Source organism: Hippopotamus amphibius, chromosome 9 (assembly GCF_030028045.1).
Source record: "Hippopotamus amphibius kiboko isolate mHipAmp2 chromosome 9, mHipAmp2.hap2, whole genome shotgun sequence".
Classification (NCBI taxonomy): Eukaryota; Metazoa; Chordata; class Mammalia; order Artiodactyla; family Hippopotamidae; genus Hippopotamus; species Hippopotamus amphibius.
Genome location: NC_080194.1, coordinates 73215326 through 73239641, shown reverse-complemented (window position 1 = coordinate 73239641; position 24316 = coordinate 73215326). Strand labels below are relative to the sequence as shown.

General features: G+C 41.9%; 2 protein-coding genes across 2 annotated transcripts in view; one reads left to right on the top strand and one right to left on the bottom strand.

The window, feature by feature from the left end:
* MYO7A (myosin VIIA) overlaps positions 1–4723 on the top strand; it is a 99663-nt gene extending 94940 nt beyond the window's left edge. The window contains exons 45-49 of the mRNA XM_057748595.1: positions 356–541; positions 921–1037; positions 2110–2193; positions 3058–3177; positions 3720–4723. Of these exons, the coding sequence (XP_057604578.1) occupies positions 356–541; positions 921–1037; positions 2110–2193; positions 3058–3177; positions 3720–3809 (597 nt within the window). The 3' untranslated portion in view covers positions 3810–4723. The remainder of the gene's footprint in view (positions 1–355; positions 542–920; positions 1038–2109; positions 2194–3057; positions 3178–3719) is intronic.
* Positions 4724–5386: 663 nt separating this feature from the next.
* Positions 5387–24316, bottom strand: part of LOC130860908 (glycerophosphodiester phosphodiesterase domain-containing protein 4-like) — a 147705-nt gene continuing 128775 nt past the window's right edge. The window contains 4 exon segments of the mRNA XM_057749446.1: positions 5387–5391; positions 12626–12678; positions 13364–13446; positions 17231–17378. Coding sequence (XP_057605429.1) covers positions 5387–5391; positions 12626–12678; positions 13364–13446; positions 17231–17378 — 289 coding nt within the window.

Here is a 24316-nt window from a genome sequence, read left to right as displayed (position 1 = left end):
CCGGGGGGTTAGGGTTATGGAACAGTCAGGCACCGCGGCCGGTCCCTCTGAGTTTCTTCATCTTTGAAATGGGGCTGCTCACCTCGCTGGACAGTTATGAGGGGAAATGAGATAATATCCACACCCGGCTCTGCTTTAAAACTGTAAAGTGCTGAATCTGTGCCGAATAATGCTGTTTCCCTGTACTGTGCCGTCCCTCCACGGGGGGACGTGTCAGCTGAGGCTGGGGAAGCAGGTGGGCCCAAATGTGGGTAAAGCGTAGACCCGGCCTCACTGCAGAGGTGGGGGGCGGGTGGGGGAGGAGCCTGCTTCCTCCAGGTGCCTCCATGCCTGTGACCTGCTCTGTCTCTGGCAGGAGTTGCCCAAGTATCTGCGAGGCTACCACAAGTGCACGCGGGAGGAGGTGCTGCAGCTGGGGGCGCTCATCTACAGGGTCAAGTTTGAGGAGGACAAGTCCTACTTCCCCAGCATCCCCAAGCTGCTACGGGAGCTGGTGCCCCAGGACCTCATCCGGCAGATCTCACCTGACGACTGGAAGCGGGTGCGCATGGGGGAGACAGTGGGAATAGGGGCCCCCCCCGAAAGGGTCTCTGGGCACCCCAGGGTCAAGGGGGCAGGTGCTCAACAGCAGCCCAGGCAAGTTTCTCTTGTGGCCCCTGTAAATTCAGCTGGCCACGTGGCAGTAATTTGCCCTGTCCTGGTTACCATGGTGACCGGATTTTAGTTGATGGTGTTTGGCCTGCTTGCTTTGGGGAGGGAAGGGCTGTCAGGAGTCCATCAACTGGTATAAGTGGGGAGGCTTCATGGCCTCCAGGACCCCCATCCTATGCCTGGCCCCCCAGGGCCCATGAGAGCTGCTGACAGCGCAGATGGGGCAGGAGTGGCAGGGGAGAGACCTCTCACCCACCCTCCCCCTACAGTCCATCGTCGCCTATTTCAACAAGCACGCAGGGAAGTCCAAGGAGGAGGCCAAGCTGGCCTTCCTGAAGCTCATCTTCAAGTGGCCCACCTTCGGCTCAGCCTTCTTCGAGGTGAAGGTATGCTGTGGGTGGGTGTGTCTCACAGAGGAGGAGGGAGAACCAGATGGCACAGGAACGCCTCCCCATGACTTTGGGAAAGAGCAATGGTCTCTGCCACCTGCCTGGCAAGGGAAGGAGGAAATGACCCTCAGCTTTGTCCCAGCTAGCTGTCGCAGCTAAGTACTGGGCCCTGGGCTTAGTCCTGGGACACTGAGGGACCAGCACCTCAGCCTGGCAGGGGAGGCAGATGTGTACAAAGGCCAGAGTAATGGAGGATGACCTGCACCCTGACAGTGGGGAGCCCTCATTGAGGTGGCAGAGCCCAACCAGACTGTGAAGGCTGAGGAGGCTTCCTGGAGGAGGCAACATTGAGCTTTCCAGGGAGACCCTGAGGGGAGTGTTCCTGGCAGACAGCCTGGCATGAGCAAAGACCTAGAGGTGTGGGAGCTCAGGCCTGCATAGGAAGTGCAAGTGGGTGAGTGTGGACAGCATGGGTGTGAGGCGAGCAGATTGTGGTAAGAGGCAGGTTGGTGAGCAGGTGAGGCGGGTAGGTTTCCTCCTGCAGGTGGTGCCCAGCCTTGGAGAGTTTTGAACAGGGACGATGGGGCCAGAGCCCACTCTGACTTCAGGGTGGGGGTGGACCTGAGGGGCAGGGCCAGAGGCAGGAGAATGGTGGCTGGTGTGAAGCGATAGGTCAGGATGGAGAGGAGGGGATGGCCTTGTTACACACCTAGGACAGCGGCCCTTTGAGAAGCCTGGCTGTGCAAGGAAGAGAGAGGTAGGTGTAGGGTTCAAGGAGGCTTTACACCCGAGAGAGAGTGATAGCAGAGACTCCTAGAGAAGCAGGACAGAAGGGATGAAACTGCTGCCTGGGTGGTTGGGGACCCATGAAGGGATCTGGGGTAGCACCGAGGGCCCAGCAGAGGTACTGATAGAAACCACGAGCACCACTGTACCCCTGGTACCGATCAGGCAGCAGGAGAAGTGGACGGAAGCCCAGCTGGGGGCAGCTTCATTCCTGCCCCAAATGTACATATTTCCTGCTCTGGGTTCCCCATCTGATAATTCTGGATTTTTTTTCTTTTACTAGCAAACTACAGAGCCAAACTTTCCTGAGATTCTCTTAATTGCCATCAACAAGTATGGGGTCAGCCTCATTGATCCCAGAAGCAAGGTGAGCAGGGACAGGAGAGAGCAGAGAGAGATTCTGTCAGCCACCACCATCGTCACTTCATCCACCCTCCCGGCCACATGTCTTGCGAGGTTGTCCGTGTGTGCTGTCTGCTTCCTTACCTCTCATCTCTCCATCAAAACTGCTCTCTGAGTTACTAACAAAGCCCTCGCTACTCTATCCAGTCAACTGTTCAGTGCTTAGCCTTTCAGCATCGTCGGACGCTACCAACCACCTCCTCCTTCCGGAATGCTCTCTGCCTACATTGGTCGGGGGACAGGCTGTGCTGGGGCAACTGCTGCTCAGATTTGTGGCCTGAGCAGTTCCTACCGAGGGGCCAGGAGGCAGAGTCCTGCCACTGACACAGGAGGGTACAACTGGGGCTGCTGACGAAGGGGGTCAATGAGCACCATCTTCCCCTCGGCTCCATGTGCCCACTCTCCTGGTTTTCCTCATGTCTCCCGTGATCTCCCTCTCAGGCACGTCCCTGGGCTTCTTCTCTACCCAGCCCACACACTGTGTTCCCCAAGGCTGTGTCTTCTTGTCTCCCTCCTCCAACTCCACTGGGCCATCCCAGCTGGGACCACTGTTTCAGTTCCTGCAGGCTCTCAAATTTCCAATTTCCACACACCTGATGGCCTCCTGGGCTTCCTTGGTTATCTGACCAGCTGGCCCCAAGCAAGGCCTGGACGGGGACGGCATCTGCCTCCCACAGCAGCTCCACGGCACAGCTGGACTCTACCCTTTGCTCCTTTTCTCATCTGAGTCTGAGGTCCTTCGTGTGGGTGGTGTCTGTGGGCTGGAGCTGAGGGGAGTGAGGCCAGATGGTCCAGGTTTTGCAGCTTCAGACTCTCTCTGCTCCCCTAGGACATCTTGACCACTCACCCCTTCACCAAGATCTCCAACTGGAGCAGCGGCAACACCTACTTCCACATCACCATTGGGAACCTGGTGCGCGGGAGCAAACTTCTCTGTGAGACGTCACTGGTGAGAGCTCTTCCCTCCAGGCAGGGCGGGCCCCTCTGCCTCGCCTGCAGCTTCAGCCATCCTCCCAGCCCCGGTGCAGCTTGGCTTGCCCTCAGGATCAAGTGTCAGGGTGGGGCTGAGGTCAGGTCAAGTTAGGTCTGGGGAAGGGGCTTAATCTAGGGCTGAGAAACAGACAGCTCATCAGTAACTACTGCCCCAGTGCCTTTAATATTTAGGGATTGAGTCTTTGGCCCCTGAGTTCAACAGCAGAGCCGTTAGCAATGAGGCCTCCTGGACGGAGCTCAACTGGTAGAGCCTTTACAGTTACTCCTGGAGGTGGGCACCCAGGGTTTGAGGGACCCACAAACTAGCGCCTTAATGTGGGGTCATCACAACAGCTTAGAACCCTAAATGTCTGGCTGGATGGAGACTGAGTCCAGAGGGGGACAGGATCTGCCTTTGTCCAGGCTTCTGTCCACTGCAGTTTCCTGGGAGCTGTGTTCTGGGTCTAGCGGGCGGCTGTGTCCCACTCTGTGCTCTGTGTATCTTCTTGCTGTTTCCAGGGCTACAAGATGGATGACCTGCTGACTTCCTATATTAGCCAGATGCTCACGGCCATGAGCAAACAGCGGGGCTCCAGGAGTGGCAAGTGAACAGTCAGAAGGTGGCACTGGCTCTGTGCCTGCTCTAGAGGCGGCAGTTAGCTCAGGACCATCAGCTGTCTCTGTAGCTGGGGAAAGACCTTTGCCATCAAGTTAGGGAGGCTGGGCCGGCTGGCCACCACTGACCATACCAACATGGCCTCTGACCCTTCTTCCAACGAGGCAGGCTTCCTGGGATGCAGAACTCCCCTCCATCCACCCCTGAAGCACCTGGTTGGTTCTAGTCCTGGCTTGCTGTGGCCTTCCCAGTTGTAAAACCCTGTGCTCCTTGGACGCCATTCTTATCTCAGACTAGCCCTACCATGTGACCCCTTTTGACTTTCTGGGCACCACCAGGAAAGGTAACCAAGAGGACAACCTAGTTCTCCATGCTGGGAACAACCAAACCAAGATTACGCTGAAACATAAGGGACTGGCTTAATTCCCCTAAGTCCAGGAGCCTCAGCTGGGGTGAGGGAGACAGACCACCATGGACATGACCTGGGCAGATCTGGGGGTAGGGGCTTCAGACAGGGAAGGAGTGATTTGGGGGTGGGGCATCCTTCTGGGCTGTGGCTGGGATGAGTGGCTAGAGAAGGGACGGGGAGGATCCTCTTGAAGTTTGCATGTTTGTGATCTGTCCTCAAGGCCCCCCTGATACTTTAGCACAGCCAGCCCTGTTCCACTTGCCCTCACATACTCAAGGGTCTGGGGTCACCCGAATGTAGGTGACAGTCACTCCACAGGGAGTGCTATTCCTGTTCTCTCCAGATGCCTATATGGGAGGTGGAGGGGCTGGCTGTTGCCATGGAGCCCCCGAACCAAACGGCCCTGCTTTCTGGATGACAGTGCAGCCGTCTGAGGCAGCCCTGCTCCACCAATGTCTACATGACTCCGCAGTCAGAGCAGGATAAATATGAGCCACAAGGAGGTGCTGTGTTGTCTGCCCCTAGAGATCATCACATACATGGGAACATGAGGCCTGGAGGACTGTGAATAGCTGACGGCCACACAGTGGAACTCAACTCGCTGCTTCTAACACTGGGCTCCCAGACACATGTTCTCAGCTCTAGTTTCCCTTCAAGGCCAAAGGCTATAGGGTGGACATGGGACTATGCCCATCGCCCCATTGGGGAACTAACCAATGGCAAGCGATCAGGAAGCACCCACTGCACTCTGTACCACAGGATGTGCACGTGGGATGAGATCTTTGCCCCTGACTCATGCCCATGCCACCTCTCCTTCTCTGACTCTGGATGGCATCCCTTTGGCACTCATCCCCTAGTCTTTGTCAGCCTGAGTGGCCACAGAGGGGTCTAAAAGTTGTACCCTTTACCTTCTGAGTTCCTGAGAGGTTGCCTTTAGTTACATGCTGATGTTCACCACAGCCACGTCCTTCGTGGGGAATATTATGAAGGTTAGGTTGAGACAAATCCTGTGAAACATGGAGAGCAAGCAGCTCCAGCTCCAGGACCACAACTATTTTCCCTTTGCTCACGCCCTTGAGATGAAAGGCTAGACCAAATGGTCTTCCTGAGAGCCTCCCTGGCTCTTCTGCACTCCTTTCTTGACCCCTCTCTACCATCAGGTCATGCTGGGGCACAGAGAGGAAGAAGAAGAAGGGGGCACGTTGTGGCTAATTCTTCTCTGAAGACAGCCCAGAGGAGGAGGAGGACATGTGGATGTGGTGGAAACCATCACAAAAGAGGATTAGTGGGAGGAGTCAATACTGGGGGGCTCTTCAGGTTATGTTTCAGGAGGAGGGTCCTCCACGGAGGGAATTGGTTCATTCGCCTCCAAGGTAGGCAACGCAGTTTGGAGGGTGGCCTCTCTGTGGGCCTCTGAGGTGGGTGTTTGGGTGGGTTCAAAGGCCAGCTCGGTGGGCACTGGTTGTCTAACGTCATCCTAGGGAGGCATCGTTGGTTTGGCGGTTTCCTCAATGGGCTCTAGCATGATTGCTTTAGAGACCGGATGTTCCCTTTCACCCTTAGTCAGTCCAGGGTTTTCCGTAACTTTCAAAGCTTCATCTTGGAGGCTTGCACTTGGAGTCTCTGTGGGATAGAAAAGACAACACTGATTCCTCCAAAGTCACTTCTCCAATCTTTGCCAGTCACATGGTAAAATCCTAGTCATCTTTAAAATGGTAGCCCCTCACTTACCATCTCAGATTCTTTCCCCTTGTTCTCTCCCTACCCAGGCTTTGGGCAGACTTTGCTTTGGTCCTCAATTTATCAAGGTTCTAGAATTTAAGAGTCTATTGTGTGATGTTAAACTCACCATGGAGCCCTCAGAAGGTAGAGATTGACATCTGCTTAAATTTCATGCATTTCACAACCACTGCTTGAAAGCAGTTTGAATAGAAAAATGAACACATCCTCCATTAGAATGGGAGCTTTTTAGGGACAGAGACTTTGTCTTGCTTCCACCACATGTACAGTGCTCAGGAGTGTCTGTCACACAGTAATTGCTTAAAAAATATTTTTTTCCTAACTGATTATAGAAAAAATATATGGAGACTTTTTCTAGTAATGGAACCAGGAAATACACTCTTATCAAAGACAAGTTAAAAACTGGATATGTATAAAACCAAGGAAACATCTTAAAATTTTCTAAGAATTTACAATATAGAGAGGAACTGTGGAGCCAAAATGTAGAAGAGAGCGTCCAAAATGGTAAGCCCAGAATTTAGTTATTTTTGCCCTGAGAGTAATTTCAATCTTGAAGAAACGACTGCACATGTGAACTACAATTTTTGTCAGCTTCACAGGAAGCAGGGGATTTTTATCGCACTTGAACTGAATTTGTAGGTCAATTCCATAACAACCAATACCTACAATATTAGGTTTTCAAATTCATGAATGTGTTATGTTGCTCCATTTATCTGGGTCTTCTTTCTCTCACTAAACTTTTGTAGTTTTCAGTGACCAATCATCTATCTTCTTTGCAAGGGCTTGCAATATTTTCCTAAAATTCCTATTTATGTTTTTATGCTGTTGTAAATGATGCTATTTCAATTTTAAAGTTTCCAGTTATTCACTGATTATATATAGACGTACAGTTAATTTTTCTGTATGTTGACCTTGTATCATGAGGCACGGCTTAAGTCACCAGTTATAGTAGATTTGTTGTTTGATTCCTTAGAATTTTTTACTGTAAACAATCATATCTGCAAATCAGGAGTTTTATTTCTTCCTTTATGCCTGTTATTTATCTTACTAAACTGGCTAGGGCCTCCAGTACAATGCCAAATAGAAGTGGCAGATATCCTTGCCTTATTCCTGATCTTAGAGGGAAAATACTGTTTCACCATTAAAAATGATATTGGCTGGAGGTTTTTTGTAAATATCTTTCATCAGATTGAGGACATTTCCTTCTATTTCTAGCTTACTCAGAGCTTTGATCATAAATAGATGTTGAAGTTTTGTCAAATATGCTTTTTCTGCTTTATTATTAATATGGTAGATTAATTTGATAAATTTTCAAATGATATATTCATCTTAGACTGCTGGGATAAATCTTACTTGCTCCAGATGTTTTATCCTTTTTATGTACCAATGGATTCAATATGCTAATATTTTGCTCAGGATTTTTATGTTTAAGTTCATGAATGATATTGATCTGCAAATTTAGTTCTTGTACTGTTTTTGTCAGACATTTTTTATAAGATTATTGCTGGCCTCAAGGAATCAGCTAGGAAATGTTCCTTCCTCTTCTTTTTTTCCTGAGTTGGTATAAAATTGGTATTGTTTCTTAAATATTTGATTAACCAGTGAAACTTCTTGGGCCTAGACTTTTCTTTGTGGTAAAGTTTTTGATATACAGATGTGAATCTGATTGATAGTGGGTTATTACAAAGTTCTGTTTCTTCTTCTCTCAGTTCTGGTAAGTTGTACATTTCAAGGAATTTGTCTACTTCATTTAAATTGTCAAATTTAATGGCTTAAAAATGTTTATAATTTTCCTTTTTATGTCTAGGATCTGGAGAGATAGTCTCTCTTTCATTAGTCATTCATCATATTGACATTCAATCTCTCTCCCTCATTCATCTTACTGAGTTTATCAATTTTATTAATCTTTCCTAAGACCTAACTTTTCACTTTTAAACTTTTCTCTATTGTTTTATCTTACCTATTTCATTGCTCCTGTCTTTATTATTTCCTTCCTTTTACTTGGAGAAAAATTTACTTATCTCTCTCTGTTACATTGGTTTACTATTAAGTTTCTACCTTAACAATCTTCCTTCTAACACTTAAGGTTACAAATTTTCCTCTAAGTCCTGCTTTAGCTGTACTCCATAAATTTTGCTGTTGTATATGCATTATCCTTTAAAAATATTATATTTTCTAATTTCCCTTGTGATTAATCCCTTGATCAATGAAATGTTTAGAAATACATTAATTTCCAGTATTTAGAGGATTACCTAGATATTTTATTGTTTGTTTCTAATTTAATTTCTTTTGTGGTCACAGAACAAACTGTGTGACTTTGGTCTTTTGAAATTTACTGATGACACAGTTTACATCTTCTTATTTTTGACATCCCTAACTAATTATTGTAAGTTTAGTCATTTCTACCATTTTTATAATCTTCACACTTGCTTTATAAGTGATCCAACTACTACCTTTATATATATGTACATTTTCCAATGAGATTTTTACTTTTGTATGCTTCCTTACTGTCAATTAGTGCCATTTCTTTTCAGCTTAAAGAACTCCCTAACATTTCTTGTAGAACTGGTTTAGAGGGGATGAACTCCTCTAACCTTTGTTTATCTGGGAAACTCTTGTTCTCTCCTTCAATTCTGAATGGTAACCTTGCTGGGTAGAGGGTTCTTGGTTGGAAGTTTTTTTCCTTTCTGCTCTTTAAATATATCATGCCCACTCCTTCTGGCCTGTAAAGTTTCTGCTAAAAAAATCTGCTGATAGCCTTACGGGGTTTCCCTTGTATGTAACAAGCTGACTTTTGCTTGCTCCTTTTAGGATTCTTTCTTTACCCTTAACTTTACCATTTTAATTGTAATGTCTCTTGGTATGTGTCTTTTGGGGTTTATCTTATTTGCAGCTCTCTGGGCTTCCTGGATATGGATGTCTGTTTTCTTCTCCAGATTAGGAAAGTGTTCATCCACTTTTTCTTCATTTAATTTTTCTGGCCCTTTCTCTCTGTCTTCTCCTTCTGGGAGCCCTATAATGTGAATGCTACTACACTTGATACTATCCCAAAGGTCCCATAATGTATCTTCCCTTTTTAAAATTCTTTTTTTATTTTACTGCTCTGAGTTCCATTGTTTTGTCTTCCAGCTCACTGATTCATTCTTCTACCTCATCCAGTCTGCTGTTGAAACCTTCTAATGTATTTTTAGCTCAGTTATAACTACTGTTTGGTACTTTCTTATACGTCTATCTTTCTGTTGAAATTTGCACTGTGTTCATCCATCTCGTGCCCCCCTCCCCCCCCCGGGATGTGATCATGTTTATGACCATTAATTTTAACTCTTTATCAGGTAGATTATCTCTGTTTCATTTAATTCTTTTCTGAGGTTTTGTCTTGTTTTACTGGAATATATTTCTCTGTCTCCTCATTTTGCCAATTCCCTGTTTATATTTATATATTAGGTAAACAGCAATCTCTTCCAGATTTGTTTTATGGCTTGCCATGTCTATTCTGGCAAATATACCATGTACATTTGAAAATGTTGTATATTCTGCAGTTGTTAAGTAGAATATTTTCTGTCAATAGGTCAAGTTGGCTAAAAGTATCCAGACTTCTATATCTTTTCTGATTTTATTTTTTGTGTGTTTAGTTGTTCTTTCAGGTACTGAGAGAGGTATGATTTCTCTCAGTTTTTGTTTAATGTATTTTGAAGTTCTGCTATTGTGTATAATTTATAGTGCCTTCCTGATATATTGATCATTTTATCATTAAGAAATCTTTATTTCTAATGATGCTCCATGTTTTGAAGTTTTTCAGATATTATTTCTTATGCTTATTGTTTGCATGGCATATTATTTTCCATACTTTCAGCTTTAATCTACCTGTGTTTTTGTATTTTAAGTATTTCTTTTGTAGACAGCATATGGTTGGGTCCTGCTTTCTTCTATCCAGTCTGACAGCCTGTACTCTTGTTTTGAGAATTTGGTTCATTTATATTTAATGTAATTAATAAAATGGTTGAATTTATGACTACCATATTTCAACTTGTTTTCTGTTTGTTTTTTGTATTATTTTGCTTCCTTTGTTCTCTTTTTCCTGAATCCATCTGCTACAAGAGATATTCTCCTGCTGGCTTTGAAGAAGTAAGATGCCATGTTGTGAAAGAGCCACATGGCTAGGACCTGAAGGTAGTCTCTAGGATCTTAGAGCAAAACTCTTCCAAGAGTGATTAAGAAAGCATGGATGGCTTTCATTCTTACAACTGTAAGGAAAGAAATTCTGCCAAAAACCAGTGAGCTTGGAAGAGGAAGGACTATAAGTCTCAGATAAGACTGCAGCCCAGGCCAACACCTTGATGTTAGCCTGGTGAGACTCTATGCAAAGGACCCAGCAAAACCATGCCTGGACCCATGGCCCACAAAAACTGTAAGATGATAAATTTGTGTTGTTTTGAGCTGCTAGGTTTGTGGTACTTTGTTACACAGTAATTAAAAGCTAACCATATAGTAATAGAATATATCCAAAATGAAGCACAAAATTCATTAGGCTAAAAATAAAAACAGTCTTGGTAACCCATGGGATAATATAAAACCACCTAGCATCTAGGAAACTGGAATCCCAGAAAGAGAGTAGTGGCAGAAAAATATTTGAAAAATACAGACTGAAAATTTATACTCTTACTGATCTAAGAAGTTTAGCAAACCCTAAGCAGATAGACACACTCATATACACTAGGGTAAACCATAACCAAATTATTGAAAACAAGTAATAAAAGGGACAATTTTAAAAAGCAGCCAGAGAAAAAGGACATATTACAAGTAGAGGAACGATGATTTTAAAAATGCAAGATTTCTTTTTTGGAAGACTTTTCATAAGAAACTGTGAGACAGAAGACAAAGGATCAAGTTCTTAAAAGGGATGAAAAAATATATCCTAAAGCTAGAGAGGTGGCAGCAGCAGTACATGCCCATCCTGGAGGTGGTCATGGTGCAAGATGTGATACTATGCTTAATGTTAGAGGCTATATTCTACACACCCTGATTGGATCTGGGCTATGGTTCTTGCTTCTTTCCAGTCTTCCTTGTTCCTTTCCTGATTCTAAATTTGGTCCTTCACATTCTAGGTGTCTCTTGGAGGTACTCAAATAGCCTTTCTATATATTTACACAGATCAGGCAAAACCGGTTTCCGTAAAAGGGGAACTGAAAACTTAAAAACAGGAAAAATTATTTTCTACTCACTTTATTTTCTTCTCATTTCAACCTGGTGAGACGTTGGGGTCAAGTAAACTGTGTACTTTTCTAAGGCATTATAACCACTTCTTTCATTCAGATTTAAATAGTTCTTTGAATTGTCCTTCAAAATTTCTCTCCCATCCATCCTTTCCTCACCATCTGGATAATCTTTCTATTTCTTGGCTGGATTACTGTTATGGGCTGAACTGTGTGCCACACAAATTCACATGCTGAAGCCCTAACTACCAGCACTTCAGTATGTGACTAATTTAGGAGATAAAGTCTTTAAAGACACGATTAAAATGAAGTCATTAGGGTGGGCCCTGATCCAGTCTGAGCAGAGAAGACAAAATTTGGAGACACGGAGGACACTGGGGGTTTGTGTGTGCACAGAAGAAAGGCTGTGTGAGGACAAAGAAGAAAGTAGCTGTTTGCAAGCCAAGGAGAGAGGCCTCAGAAGAGACCAAATCTGCTGACATATCGATCTTGCACCTCTAGCCCCCAGAGCTGTGAGAAAATAAATTCTTGTTGTTTAAGCCACCCAGTCTGTGGTATTTTGTTATGGCATCCCTAGTTTACTAATATAACTGCTAAAAATCATAAGGCGCTGGAACACAGCCTTCAGTCTTAACATACAGCAGTGATCTTTTTAAAATCCACATAACTCAGAGTTGCTGGAAATCTCTCTGTACCTTAATAAATTTGGGTCAGCTTGGCTAAAACATTCAGCTTTACAGTAGGAAAGACCACTGCTCTTCAGATTTCTTAACTTAGTTTTTCATGGTCCCTATGCATCCATTCCTGCAACTCCAAGTAATGTATGTGTTCAACACTCTAGCAGCTGGTACACAGCATCTCATGATCTTCCCCACTGTCCACAATCAATTACATTAATTCATGATTTTGTGACCATACCAACTTTACTTAAATTAAGGCTCCAAGAGCTGTGGGAGGAAACTGTAACATGTAACAGTCCTCTGCCTCCTAACTGGTTTTCCCTGTGACATTGCACTGGCTTCCCAAACCAGTAACTCACTGTGTAATCATCCCTACAACCTCCTGAATAATAAACTCTAGCTTCCCTTCCCTATGTCACCCTCCATAAACAACTGTCAGTTACTTCAGTCTCTCTCAGAATGCCTGGCACAAAATGGGTACTTAATAACTGTGTGATGAATAAATCTATGAACAAGTGAACAAAAAATACCCATGTTCAATAACTTCTAAGAAGTCTCATTGCTTAGAGGATAAATTCCATAATGAATTCTGATGTCCATGGCGCCCCAGAATCTGTACCCAGACTATTTTCTCCAACTTCTCACTGGTTACCATGCCCTGATTTTAGACTCCTTCAACTCTTGTCAGAAATATTAAAGGCAGGCCCTGTATCCTGGAGGCAATGTGTAGGGATGAGAGATGGAGTGGGCTAGGCCTCTGACTTTACCTGTGTAACTGGTGATACCTTTGAGGATTTTTTCACTTTGGCTCTCTCTCCACCTAGAAGGAAGCAGACCACCCATAAGCCCCACAGACCTCTCCCAAAAATGACAATAATTCAGGCAGTGGCCAGAAAAGAACATTATCCAGTTAAATTCTTCCTTAAGCAGAGGGTTTATAGTTTCCCCCTTTAAAGGATAACTCAAATGAGGAAATGATGGGCATGATGAAGTCTAAACAACCATGGTCTCTTCTAGCTAAAATTCTTCTACTAGATGTCTCCTCTCCCAACTTGAACCTTGCAGTCTTGAAGCATTTTCCCTCAAGAATTCTCAAATGTCATTTTCCTGGACAAATTAAAAGACTATGGTCTGGAAAGGGGCAGTAATTTTCCCAGGGTCACCCAGCAAATAAGGGAAAAGCCAGGAGTAAAAGCCAGGCTTCCTGGAGTGTGAATTTGCTCTTTACACAGCACCCTGCTATGTTCCATTTTGTGGAAGGTGGGAAGATTAAGCTTTAGTGAGAGTGCTTATCCTTAGAATATGGTCTGGTGTTGAGGTAGAAGGGGTGTGAGGAGGTGCAGGCGGCATGAAAAGAAACGGGAGGTTCGGATGATAAAACCCTGTCTCCCTGAGAATTCACATGGGATTATGGGAAGAATATAACTTTTTTTCTCAAACTTTCATAAAACCATTTCTGTTTATATTTAGGGAAAAATCTTTTAAAATTACAAATATATGCTTACCAATGAAAACAAAATATGGCACCAATGAAAACTGCAGAGATAATATCCATGAGAATCCACATGAACATATAGAAATTTGGTGTCTGCAAAACAGAAAACACAGTTGAGGGATTTACAGCTGGAAGGGATTTTAGATCATGTGGGTCAAGTCCCTTGCTTGGCTGCCAGGGATGGAGCAGGGGCAGACCTGCTGGAGGAAAGTTGATTGACTGGGTTGGTCTCAAACAGAGAGAGTACCTGCTGCTACCCTAACAATCCCCACTTACATGTGCCGGATGCTCTACAAGGGATAATACACTTCACACACCTCATCTCCCTGGACCCTCAAGACAGATGTCGGAGGAAGTCCCAGAGATGTCCATATAGCAAGTCTATTCTGGACCCAGGACTACAGCCCAAGTTTCTTGACTTCTAGCGCTCTGTGTTTTCATGGCATGGCTTCCCAAACCTGGCTGTGCATCGAAATCTACCTGAGCAGCTTTTAGTAATACAGGTTCCTGGGCCTCATTACAGACTCAGGAATTAGAATTTCTGCATTTTTAACAAGCTCTCCAGGAATAAGCAACCAGTCTGTGAACCAGCATTTAGGAAACATTCTGCTAAATCACTGTGCTTCAAATAAGTGTGTTGAAATTCTAATTCTTAACTAAGACCAACATGCCCACTTCTCGAGGCTGCTTGCCTGAAGCACCCATTTCACAGAGCTCCATCTTCCAGGTTCTCTTGTATGAGTTTTTTAATTCCCAGGTTTGATCCTCCCTTTCTACCTTTATTATTCCACTTCCAACACTACTTGATGGTACTGGGTCTGTCATTTTTTTTCTTCCTTATGCTATCTCCACCCTATCCCAAGGTCTTTCCTTGGACTGATTAACAATGAAAATAATAACAACAACAACACGAATGATCATGATGATGATGAGAACACCTAACGTTAATGAGAATTTACAGGCGCTAAGCAAGTGTTCCAAGCACTGTAAGGGTATCTGCACAGCTAATGCTCACAACAGCTCTAGTAGGCAGGTACAATAGAAGCTTTTAACCAACTTTCACGAAACTGAGGCTCCTACTCCCTTCTGGGAACCTGACTGATGCCTTGGTCTGCTCCAGGATGCCCACCAGGTGAGTTGTACAGTCAGCAAGAATCAGTTGTTTTTACTGTCCATATGGCTTCACAGCAGCTGTACTTGTTATAATTGTGCAGTGTAATTAAATGTTACTTAGGTCTGTAAGAACTGTGTAAAAAATACGGCATTATCAAAGGAAACTAGGTCAATATTTTGAAAACCTTAATGATGACAGAAAAGGTCATTAAAAAATAAACTGCAAATGAATTCAGTGTGAGTGAAACACTACAATACTGGGGTGGCTGGGTGCTGGGAGGATGATAAAAATCTGGGTGGATTCTTCATTCTCCCAATGACTTTAAATTCTTGTAGTGCTTTAAGGAAACAAAACTTAGAAATCATAGCTGGTTCACTAGGAAGTAAACATATGCAAGAGAATACAGAATTCAATCAGCTGAAATACACTCAAAGGAAAGGCCTTGAGTCTATGTCAAAAGGTGAATAAATATTTTAAATTAAAATGTATGAGGTATGTATGTGGTAGATTGTTTATAAAAGTGACCACAATGTCCCCCCCCCCCAAATGCAGGCCTGTATGAAATATGACTTTGCTGTTCCTTTCTATCAAGAGGTAAAGTCTATTTCTCCCTTCCCCCACCTTTAATCTAGACTTGACCGTGTGATTATCTTTGGCCAATGGAACGTTAGCAAATATCACACTGGGAGACCCTTGAAAAGGCACGTGCGTTGGGGCTTGAGCTCTCTTGCTGCTGAGAAGCCAATGCCACCAGGCGAACATGAGCAAGCTGGCCTCACTGAGAATGAGTGACCAAAGGAAGAGACACCACAGTCATCCCAGGTAAAACCCTCGACATATGGATGAGGCCATCCTAGACTACGTAGTCCGGACAAACTGGCTGAGACCAGAGAAACCACTCAGCCATCATACAGAATGTGACAAACAAATATTGTTAGTTTTAAGCCAGTAAGTATTAAGTTTTTTAAACATAGTGAAATGCTAATAGACTGTATATAGTTTACTTCACAATTCCCCGTTTTAACTTTTCCAATTAACAGACCACTAGGCAGACTGGATTGTGTTGGATAAAATTGCTTCTATTGTACTATTTTTACCCCCAATTTATAAATAAACAAACTGAGGCTCAGATGAGTTAACTAATTTTATCAAGTTCACACAGTAAGTGATAGAGCTGAGATCTGAATCTGTGTATTCTAAACCAGGGTGTGGGCTGCTTAGGAAAGCCCTTGGGATATCGGCCCCACCTCCCTAAACAAAGTGACCTTGGGTCCTTTAAAAAAGCCCAGACCAGGTGTAGAAGGAAGTTTTTTACTTACATCCTTTTACATTTCTGAGTTTTGAATCACATGAATTTATTATCGACTCAGATATTATCAATTCAAGTATCAAAATGAAAAGTTTTACTTAATAAAGTTTTATTTAATATGTCCAAAGGGACAATTTTAAGACATTACAGATTTAGGGGGACAGGATTATGGAAGGGTGCTTGCTTTCTAATTTATGCATTTTATAATGATTGAATTTTATATAATGAACAAGTTTACTCTGCAATCAATTTTTAAAAGTGTTAGAAAAGTATATAGTACATACATAAAGCAGGATAGTATGGGGACAGACAAGTGGAGAGGCTTCACCTATGCCAAGGGACTTGCCATCGAAAGTTTCCTTGAGGGTCATCTGCAGAAAGCTGCCCAAGCCACCAAGAAAGAAGGGGTAAGCAATTCTACACTGCTACCAGAGGGCCTCAATGCAGTACTGGCCCTATGAGATTGTGCCCTTGGCCCTGACTGCCTTTCACCTGTCCCTGACCCTGAGCAAGTCAGAAGCAAGGGCCAGTGAGGCTGGAGGTATGGAGAAAGCAACACGAAATATTTATGCTTCTTGTTTAGATTTCTCTGCCGGAAGCTTTAACTTTCAAGGCAATTTAGAGTTTGGGTTATTATTCTGGACTAGACTGTTGATGCTGAATTGAGGCTTTTTGGTGACTAAACTGTACTTTGAAAAATTATCTAAGAGTGACTGGAAAAGCTATTGGATCTGAGTGAGATCTCATTCAGGGGCAGGGAAAGACCTAGTTCACAGAGCAGTTTTCTGTTGTAGGCTGTTGCGTCTGACTCAGTCATCCTACTCTACACTGATAAGAAAAATGGACTATGTAGCAGAGCTACAGATAATAAGTGATGGGATTTAGCTGGAAGTGTAACCCAGGAATTCAGGTCCCCAAGCCTCTGGCCATAAGCAATAGCTGGACACTCACTCTCCTTTTCAAAAGCATTTTGCTCAGGACACACAGTTTTCACTTTGGAATCCAGTACACTTGGTTTTTTCCCCACACCCCATGCCACTGTCATTGTTGCTGTGCCTACAAGGAGGTGGGGCTGCAGTAACAAAACTCTGGAGTCAGACCTCACTTTGAATCTTGCATCATGTGATGATGTGCAAGGATCTTAAGAACTTCAAGCTTCAGAATGCCCAGGGGGATACTAATAGTGGCTAACTCAGAGGGTTGAATTACATAATGCATGGAAGGCACATTGTGAGGATTCAATAAATAGCAATTATAACAATATTAATTTCTCCCTGAAAATCACAGAAGGATCTGGGTACAAGAAGGGAGAATGCCACATCTCCAATGTCACATAAGTCTCTGCCCTTAAGTAGCTCCCCTGGGGACTGCACAGTGGGCAATGTAGGGGTGGGGTGGGGGACAGAGACTCCTATTTTACCAGACTTGGAAGAACAATCTGGACAATCGCTCACCATGAAGAAGTAAGGGTGATTTATCTCATTCAGGAGCTGAATGTTGTCTGTGGTCACTGAGTGAATCCTGGAGCACCAGGCCAGTGAGAAGAGCCAAGGTTCATTGACGAGGTATAAGTTGATGTTGATGTTAGCTGCTTTATATTCTCTGGGAAGAAAAAGAACCCACAGGAGATTTAGACTTAATCTCACTCTCATCATCTAAAAGGGAAACAGCCACCATATTTGTGAAAGGCTGTTGCTTAAATCACCAGAAGCAGCTGGTCATGGGACAACTTATGATATGACATGAAGAATGAGCTCAAGTTACAGTAAGAAAAAGGATTAGATTTAGTACCTTTGCTCCTGTACCAGCAGTAGTATTTTATTTTTTCTATTTCTAAAAATTTTTATTGAAATATAGTTGATTTACAATATTGTGTTAGTTTCAGGTTTACAGCAAGGTGATTCAGTTACACATATACACCTATATCTAAATCTATATCTATTATTTTTTAGATACTTTTCTATTGTAGGTTATTACAAGATGTTGAGTAGAGTTCCCTGTGCTATACACTACGTTCTTGTTATCTATTTTAAATATAGTAGTGTGTTTATTTTAATCCCAAACTTCTAATTTCTCTCTCCCCTCTTCCCCTTTGGTAATCATAAGTTTGTTTTCTATGTCAATAGTAGTATTTTAGTAAACTACATGTCCTAAGACAAAAAAGAATGAAGGAAGGGAGGAGGGGAGGGAGGAAGGGAAGAAAGGAAAGAGGAAAAAGGAAAGCCCTGTTATTATTTGCCAATTTCCATGGTGCAAATATTCCTACAATTTGCTCCCATAAGCTGATATACACCAGTTTCACTACACTATTGTGTTCCAAATGTACTTACCTCCATCAGAGTTCTTACCACCCTCTACTCTATTTATCTGCTTTCCTATCAGTCTTTACTTGACTGTAAGCAAATTAAAAGCAGAGACTCTCTTACTCATCTCTATATACACAGTACCTAGCATAATACCTGCCTCATAGTTAATTGAAGGAATAAATAAATGAATACCAATCTTGTAAGTACTTACATTTCAAATATAAAGGATTTTTAAAAGTGCTGAATAGGGGAAATGGAATCCAAATTTCCCTATGCACTAAATATCAGTAGATATTTGTGCACTGTCAATAGAGACAGAAAGAAAATAAGTAGAACATCCATCTAGTAATTCTAGTCAAGTTGTCATTTTCAGGGAAAACTTCTCAGAAAATATACCATGTAAGTCCCTTCAAAAAATTTTTGTTTTAACCCTGAGATGGCATAGCATATTGGAAACAGCTCGTACAAGCCTGTGTTTGAATCCAGCTTTATCTTGTACCAGCTTGGCAAGTCCTGAGGCTCAGTGTATAAACTGTAAAATAAAAGTACTACTACTACCTCTGCAGGAGTGCTTGCAATTAGTTACCCAATATGTTAGAATTATCTCTAAGACAATTCTACAGATCACCTAAAGATTTAAAAAAAATATAGAGATAAGGAAACAGTAGTAAAAAGCTACTTTTTAAAGCTTTTTGAAACCAACACATGAAAACCACTCACAATTTCTATATATTAATAATGAACCTATAGGGCTTCCTAGGTGGTGCAGTGGTTGAGAATCCACCTGCCAATGCAGGGGACACGGGTTCAATTCCTGCTCCAGGAAGATCCCATATGCTGCGGCGCAACTAAGCCCGTGTGCCACAACTACTGAGCCTGCGCTTTAGAGCCCGTGAGCCATAACTATTGAGCCCATGTGCTGCAACTACTGAAGCCCATGTGCCTAGAGCCCATGCTCCGCAACAAAAGAAGCCACGGCAATGAGGAGCCCACACACCACAACGAAGAGCAGCCCTCACTCACCGCACTAAAAAGAAAGCCCATGCACAGCAAAAAAGACCCAACACAGCCAATAAAATAAATAAATTAATTAAAAAAAATAATGAACCTATAGACACTGAAACACAATATACTATTAACAATTACCACAAAGAAATGTAAATACGTAGGTATAAACTTAACAAAACAAGCATAGGATCCATAAGCCATAAATTACAAAGTATTGATGAAAGTAATCAAAGAAGATTTAAAAAGTAAAGAGACGTGTATTTACAAATTGTAAGACTCAACATTGTAAAGATGTCAATTCTCCTCAAACTGATCTGCAGGCCTAATACAATTTGTACCAAAATACCAGCAAGGTTTTTTTGTACAATTAACCCAGCTGGTTCTAAAATGTGTATGAAAAGACACAGCCCAAAATTAACTAAAACTATATTGAAAAAGAAGAATAAAGTGAGAGAGACTCTGCCCAGTGTTACAGCTGCAGTTATCAAGATAGTGTGCTGTTAGGGAAGGAACAGACAAAGAGCAGTGGAACATAATTTAAAACCCAGAAACAGACCCACAAAAATATGTCAAAATGATTTTTGACAAAGGTGCAAAAGCAATTCAGTGGAATAAGGAGAGTTTTTTCAATCAATGGTACTAGAGCAATTGGACAGGCATAGGCAAAAAACAAAAAATCTCAACTTACGCCACACACTTTGTGTAAAAATTGACTCAAATGGATCACAGACTTAAATATATAATGTAAAAATATAAAACTTTCAGGAAAAAAATAGGAGAAATCTTTGAGACCTAAGGGCTAGATAAAGAGCTCTTAGACTGGACACTAAAAATATGATTCATAAAAGGGAAAATTGATGTTAGACCTAATCAAAATTTTAAAACTTTTGCTCTGTGGGAGACTGTTAAGGAGATGCTACAGACCAGCAATAGACTGGGACAAAATATTTACAAATAAAATATCCAACGAAGGAATATACTGATAACATAGAACTCTAAAAATTCAACAAAAAAAAAAAAATCAAGCAATTCAGTTAGAAATGACATGAAAAGACATTTCACTGAATTGGATAGACCATTGGCAAATAAGCACACAATAAGATGTTTGGTATCACTACCCGCAAGAGAATGAAAATTAAAACCATGGTGTGGTGTCACTACACACCTATCAGAATGGCTACAGTAAATAAATGACAGTGCCAAAACTGGCAAGGATGAAGAGCCTCTGGATGAAAGTAATCAAAGAAGATTGCTTTCATCATTCATTGTTGGTGGGAATGTAAAACGGTATGGGCCCTCTGAAAATGTTTGGAGAGTTGTTATAATCTAAATAAAACTTACAAAGTTTCTTACAAAACTTTTAAAACTATCATACCCCAGCAATTGCATTTTAAGGCATTTATCCCATAGAAGTAACAACTTATGTTCACAGCATAGGATTCTGGGAAGATGGCAGATAAAGAAGCACCAGGAATCTGATCCCACCCTATACAACTGCACTGGCAAAATCTATCTAATGTAACTATTTTGGAACCATGGAGTCCATGGCTTGCAACTTTCAGGCAAGTTTTAGATGGTAAGTTATGGTTAACTTTGGTCAATTTCAGCAATTAGCACAGTAGCGGTTACCCATTCCACACTCCCATCCCCATGGCAGGCAGCCACGCTCATGTTCCTGGAGCACCTTGCACACAGCTTATGGGAGCTAAGGTGAGCCAAAAGATTACTAACCTCCAATTATTGGGGATCTGTGCTCTGATCACTGATTGCTACTTCTGGTCACAGATGTGCTTCAAAAGAGGAGTGCAGCCATTGTTGTTGCCTTCCTCACCCCTGCCCCACATGGTTTCAAACCTCTCCCCTTCCTACTAAAGTGATTTCCAGTGGATTTAAAGGTCCAGTGCTCTTTCCTCCCCATCTTTCATTTATCTCTTTTTCTCCTTTTGGGAGCCAGACATTAAAGATTAGGAGATCCAAAAGCAACTGCATATATGGGGAAAATTACAAAGTGACCACATATGCCCAGGGAAAGGCACATTAGAGACCTGAGAAGAACTTAAGTTTATACCTCAGGCTGACTGTTGGCATAGAGACAGCCAAAAAACAAATAACAAAAAACCAGCAAACCCTGGGGAAGGGGAAGAATCTGATTTCAAGAGTTACCAGATTATTAGATTCAAATGTCCAGTTTTCAAGAAAAAAAACCACAAGGTGTACAAAGCACCAAGAAAATAGGGTTCATTCAAAGGAAAAAATAAATCAACAAAAACTGTCCCTGGAAAAGGGCTGATGACAGATATACTAGACAAAGACTTTTTAAAAAATCATCTTAAAGATATTCAAAGAACTAAAAGAAGATGTGGAAAAAAATTTAAAAAATATATGAAGAAAATGAAATATTAATAGAGAGAAAACCTAAAAGATACCCCTGCCCCAAATTCTAAATCTGAAAATTACATTAACTGAAATGAAAAACTGACTATTAAGACCCAAAAGCAGATTTGAGCATGCAGAAGAAAGAATCAGTGAACTAGAAGATAGGTCAATAAAAATTAATGATTCTGATGAAAAGAAGCAAAAAACATTGAAGAAAAGGGAACAGAGCCTAAGATATCTGTGGGACACCATAAAATAAGTCAATATATGCATTTTTAGATCCCAAAAAAGAAGAGAAAAAGGGGCAGAGAGAATATTTGACTAAATAATGGCTGAAAACTTCTCAAATTTGATGAAAGATATGAATATAAATATCCAATGAACTCCAAGAAAGCTGAACTCAAAGAGATCTACCCTATGAAACACTATAATCAAACTTTCAAAAGCCAAAGGCAAAGAAAGAATCTTGAAAGCACCAAGAGAAGTACCTTGTCACATACAAGGGATCCTCAATAACCTTCTCAGATTTCTCATCAGATTTTGGAGAACAGAGGCAGTGGGCCCACATATTCAAAGCAGTAAAAGAAAATACTGTCAACCAATACTCCTAAATCCAGCAGATCCTGTCTTTGAAATATAAGGGGTGAAATAGGAAGAACAGATCTGACTCCATATTAGATCTGTTTATTTTACTTTAACCTGTGTATTCTTTTACTTCTGTGACAAGTCAAGAATGTTGTCTATAGCCTGAAATGTACAGGATACCCCATTTTCAAGGTTCTGACCTTTAAAGGTATAACACTTTCCTGGACTTCCCTGGTGGCGCAGTGGTTAAGAATCTACCTGCCAATGCAGGGGATACGGGTTCAATCCCTGGTCCGAGAAGCTCCCACATGCCACAAAGCACCTAAGCCTGTGTGCCACAGCTACTGAGCCTGTGCTCTAGAGCCCGCTAGCCACAACTACCAAAGCCCACCTACCCTAGAGCCCATGCTCTGCAATAAGAGAAGCCACCGCAATGAGAAGCCCATGCACTGCAATGAAGAGTAGCCCTGACTCACTGCAACTAGAGAAAGCCTGCATGCAGCAATGAAGACCCAATGCATCCAAAAAAAAAAAAAAAAAAAAGTATAACATTTTCCTGTTCATATAGAGATAAAAAGTTGCAGAACAGAGAATAACATTTGTCTTGTTGGAGATTCGCAGGGACATTGTGACCTGACTTACGTGGACAGTTGCAAAAACAAAGGATTCTGACACCAAGAAGTTTGCTACAACCAACTACACATCCTCCACTTTCAGTATGAAAGAAGCCTAAATTCTAACTTGGGTAAGATGGTTCTTTGGGTCACTAGTCTACCATTTTCTTGATCTGCTGGTTTTCCAAATAAGTTGCTATTCCTTGCCTTAACATCCTTTCTCTTGATTTATTGGCCTGTTGTGCAGCAAGCAGTGTGAACTTGGACTCAATAAAGGCGAAATTAAGACATTCTCAGATAAAGTAAAGCTGAGGGAGTTCATGGCCACTAGGCCTGCCCTGTAGGAAAAACTCTAAGGAGTCCTCCAAGGTGAAATAAAGTCATGAGATAGTAACTCAAAGCTGTACGGAGACATAAAGATCTCAATAAAAAGAAAATACATGGGCAAATATAAAAGGTAGTATTATTGTAACAATGGTTTGTAGGTGTATTCTTTATTTTACACATAATTTTGCAAAACATCTAAAGGAAAAAACACAATTATTAGTCTAAAAGCTAGTATTTTTATAACTTTGGTTTGTCACTCCACATGTTGTTTTCTACATAATTTGAGAAATTACTACATTTGGAAGAATCATTAGTTTATGTTTGGGGGCACACAATGTATAAAGGTGAAATTTTCTGACATCAACAAGTGAAAGGGGAAAGACTGGAGCTATAAAGAAGAGTCATTAGGACTTCTCTGGTGGTCCAGTGGTTAAGACTCTGCACTCCCAATGCAGAGGGCCTGGGTTCAATCCCTGATCAGGGAACTAGATCCCGCATGCCGCAACTAAAGATCCTACATGTGGCAACGAAGATCCTGTGTGCCTCAACTAAGACCCAGTGCAGCCAAATAAATAAAAATAAATAAATAAATTTGTTTTTAGGAAAGAAGAGTTATTGCATGTTATTGAATTTAAGCTGGTACAAATTCAATCTCAGTGTCATAACTTTAGGATGATAAGTTAATTCCCAAGGTAACCACAAAGAAATTAGGTATAGAATATATAAAAAAGGAAATTAGAAAAGGATTTAAATATTTCACTATAAAAAAACAACTGAACACAAAAGAAAAGAGGAAGGAAGGAAATAAGGGACAAAAATTTATAAGGTATATAGAAATAACAAATTAAAATAACAGAAGACAGAAACAACAAATATTTCCAGAAATGACAGAAGTAACAACATGACAAGAGTCTCCCCCCCTTTTCAGTAATTATTTTAAATGTAAATAGATTAAACTCTCCAATCAAATATAGAGATTGGCAGAATTCATAAAAACATATGACCCATCTTTATGCTGTCTATAAGAGACTCATTTTAGATCCAAAGGCACAGATAGATTGCAAGTGAAAGGATGGAAAATTTATCCTATGCAAATAATAACCAAAGAGAGCATGGGTGGCTATACTAATATCAGACAAAACAGGTGATATATCAAAAAAGTTTACATGTGACAAAGGACATTAAATATAAATAGAAGTTTCAATACAGCAAGAACATATATTAACTATAAACATTTATGTGCCTAATGACAGACCAGTAAATTTTACAAATCAAACACTCACAGAATTGAAGCTGCATAATAATAGTTGAAGATTTTAATATT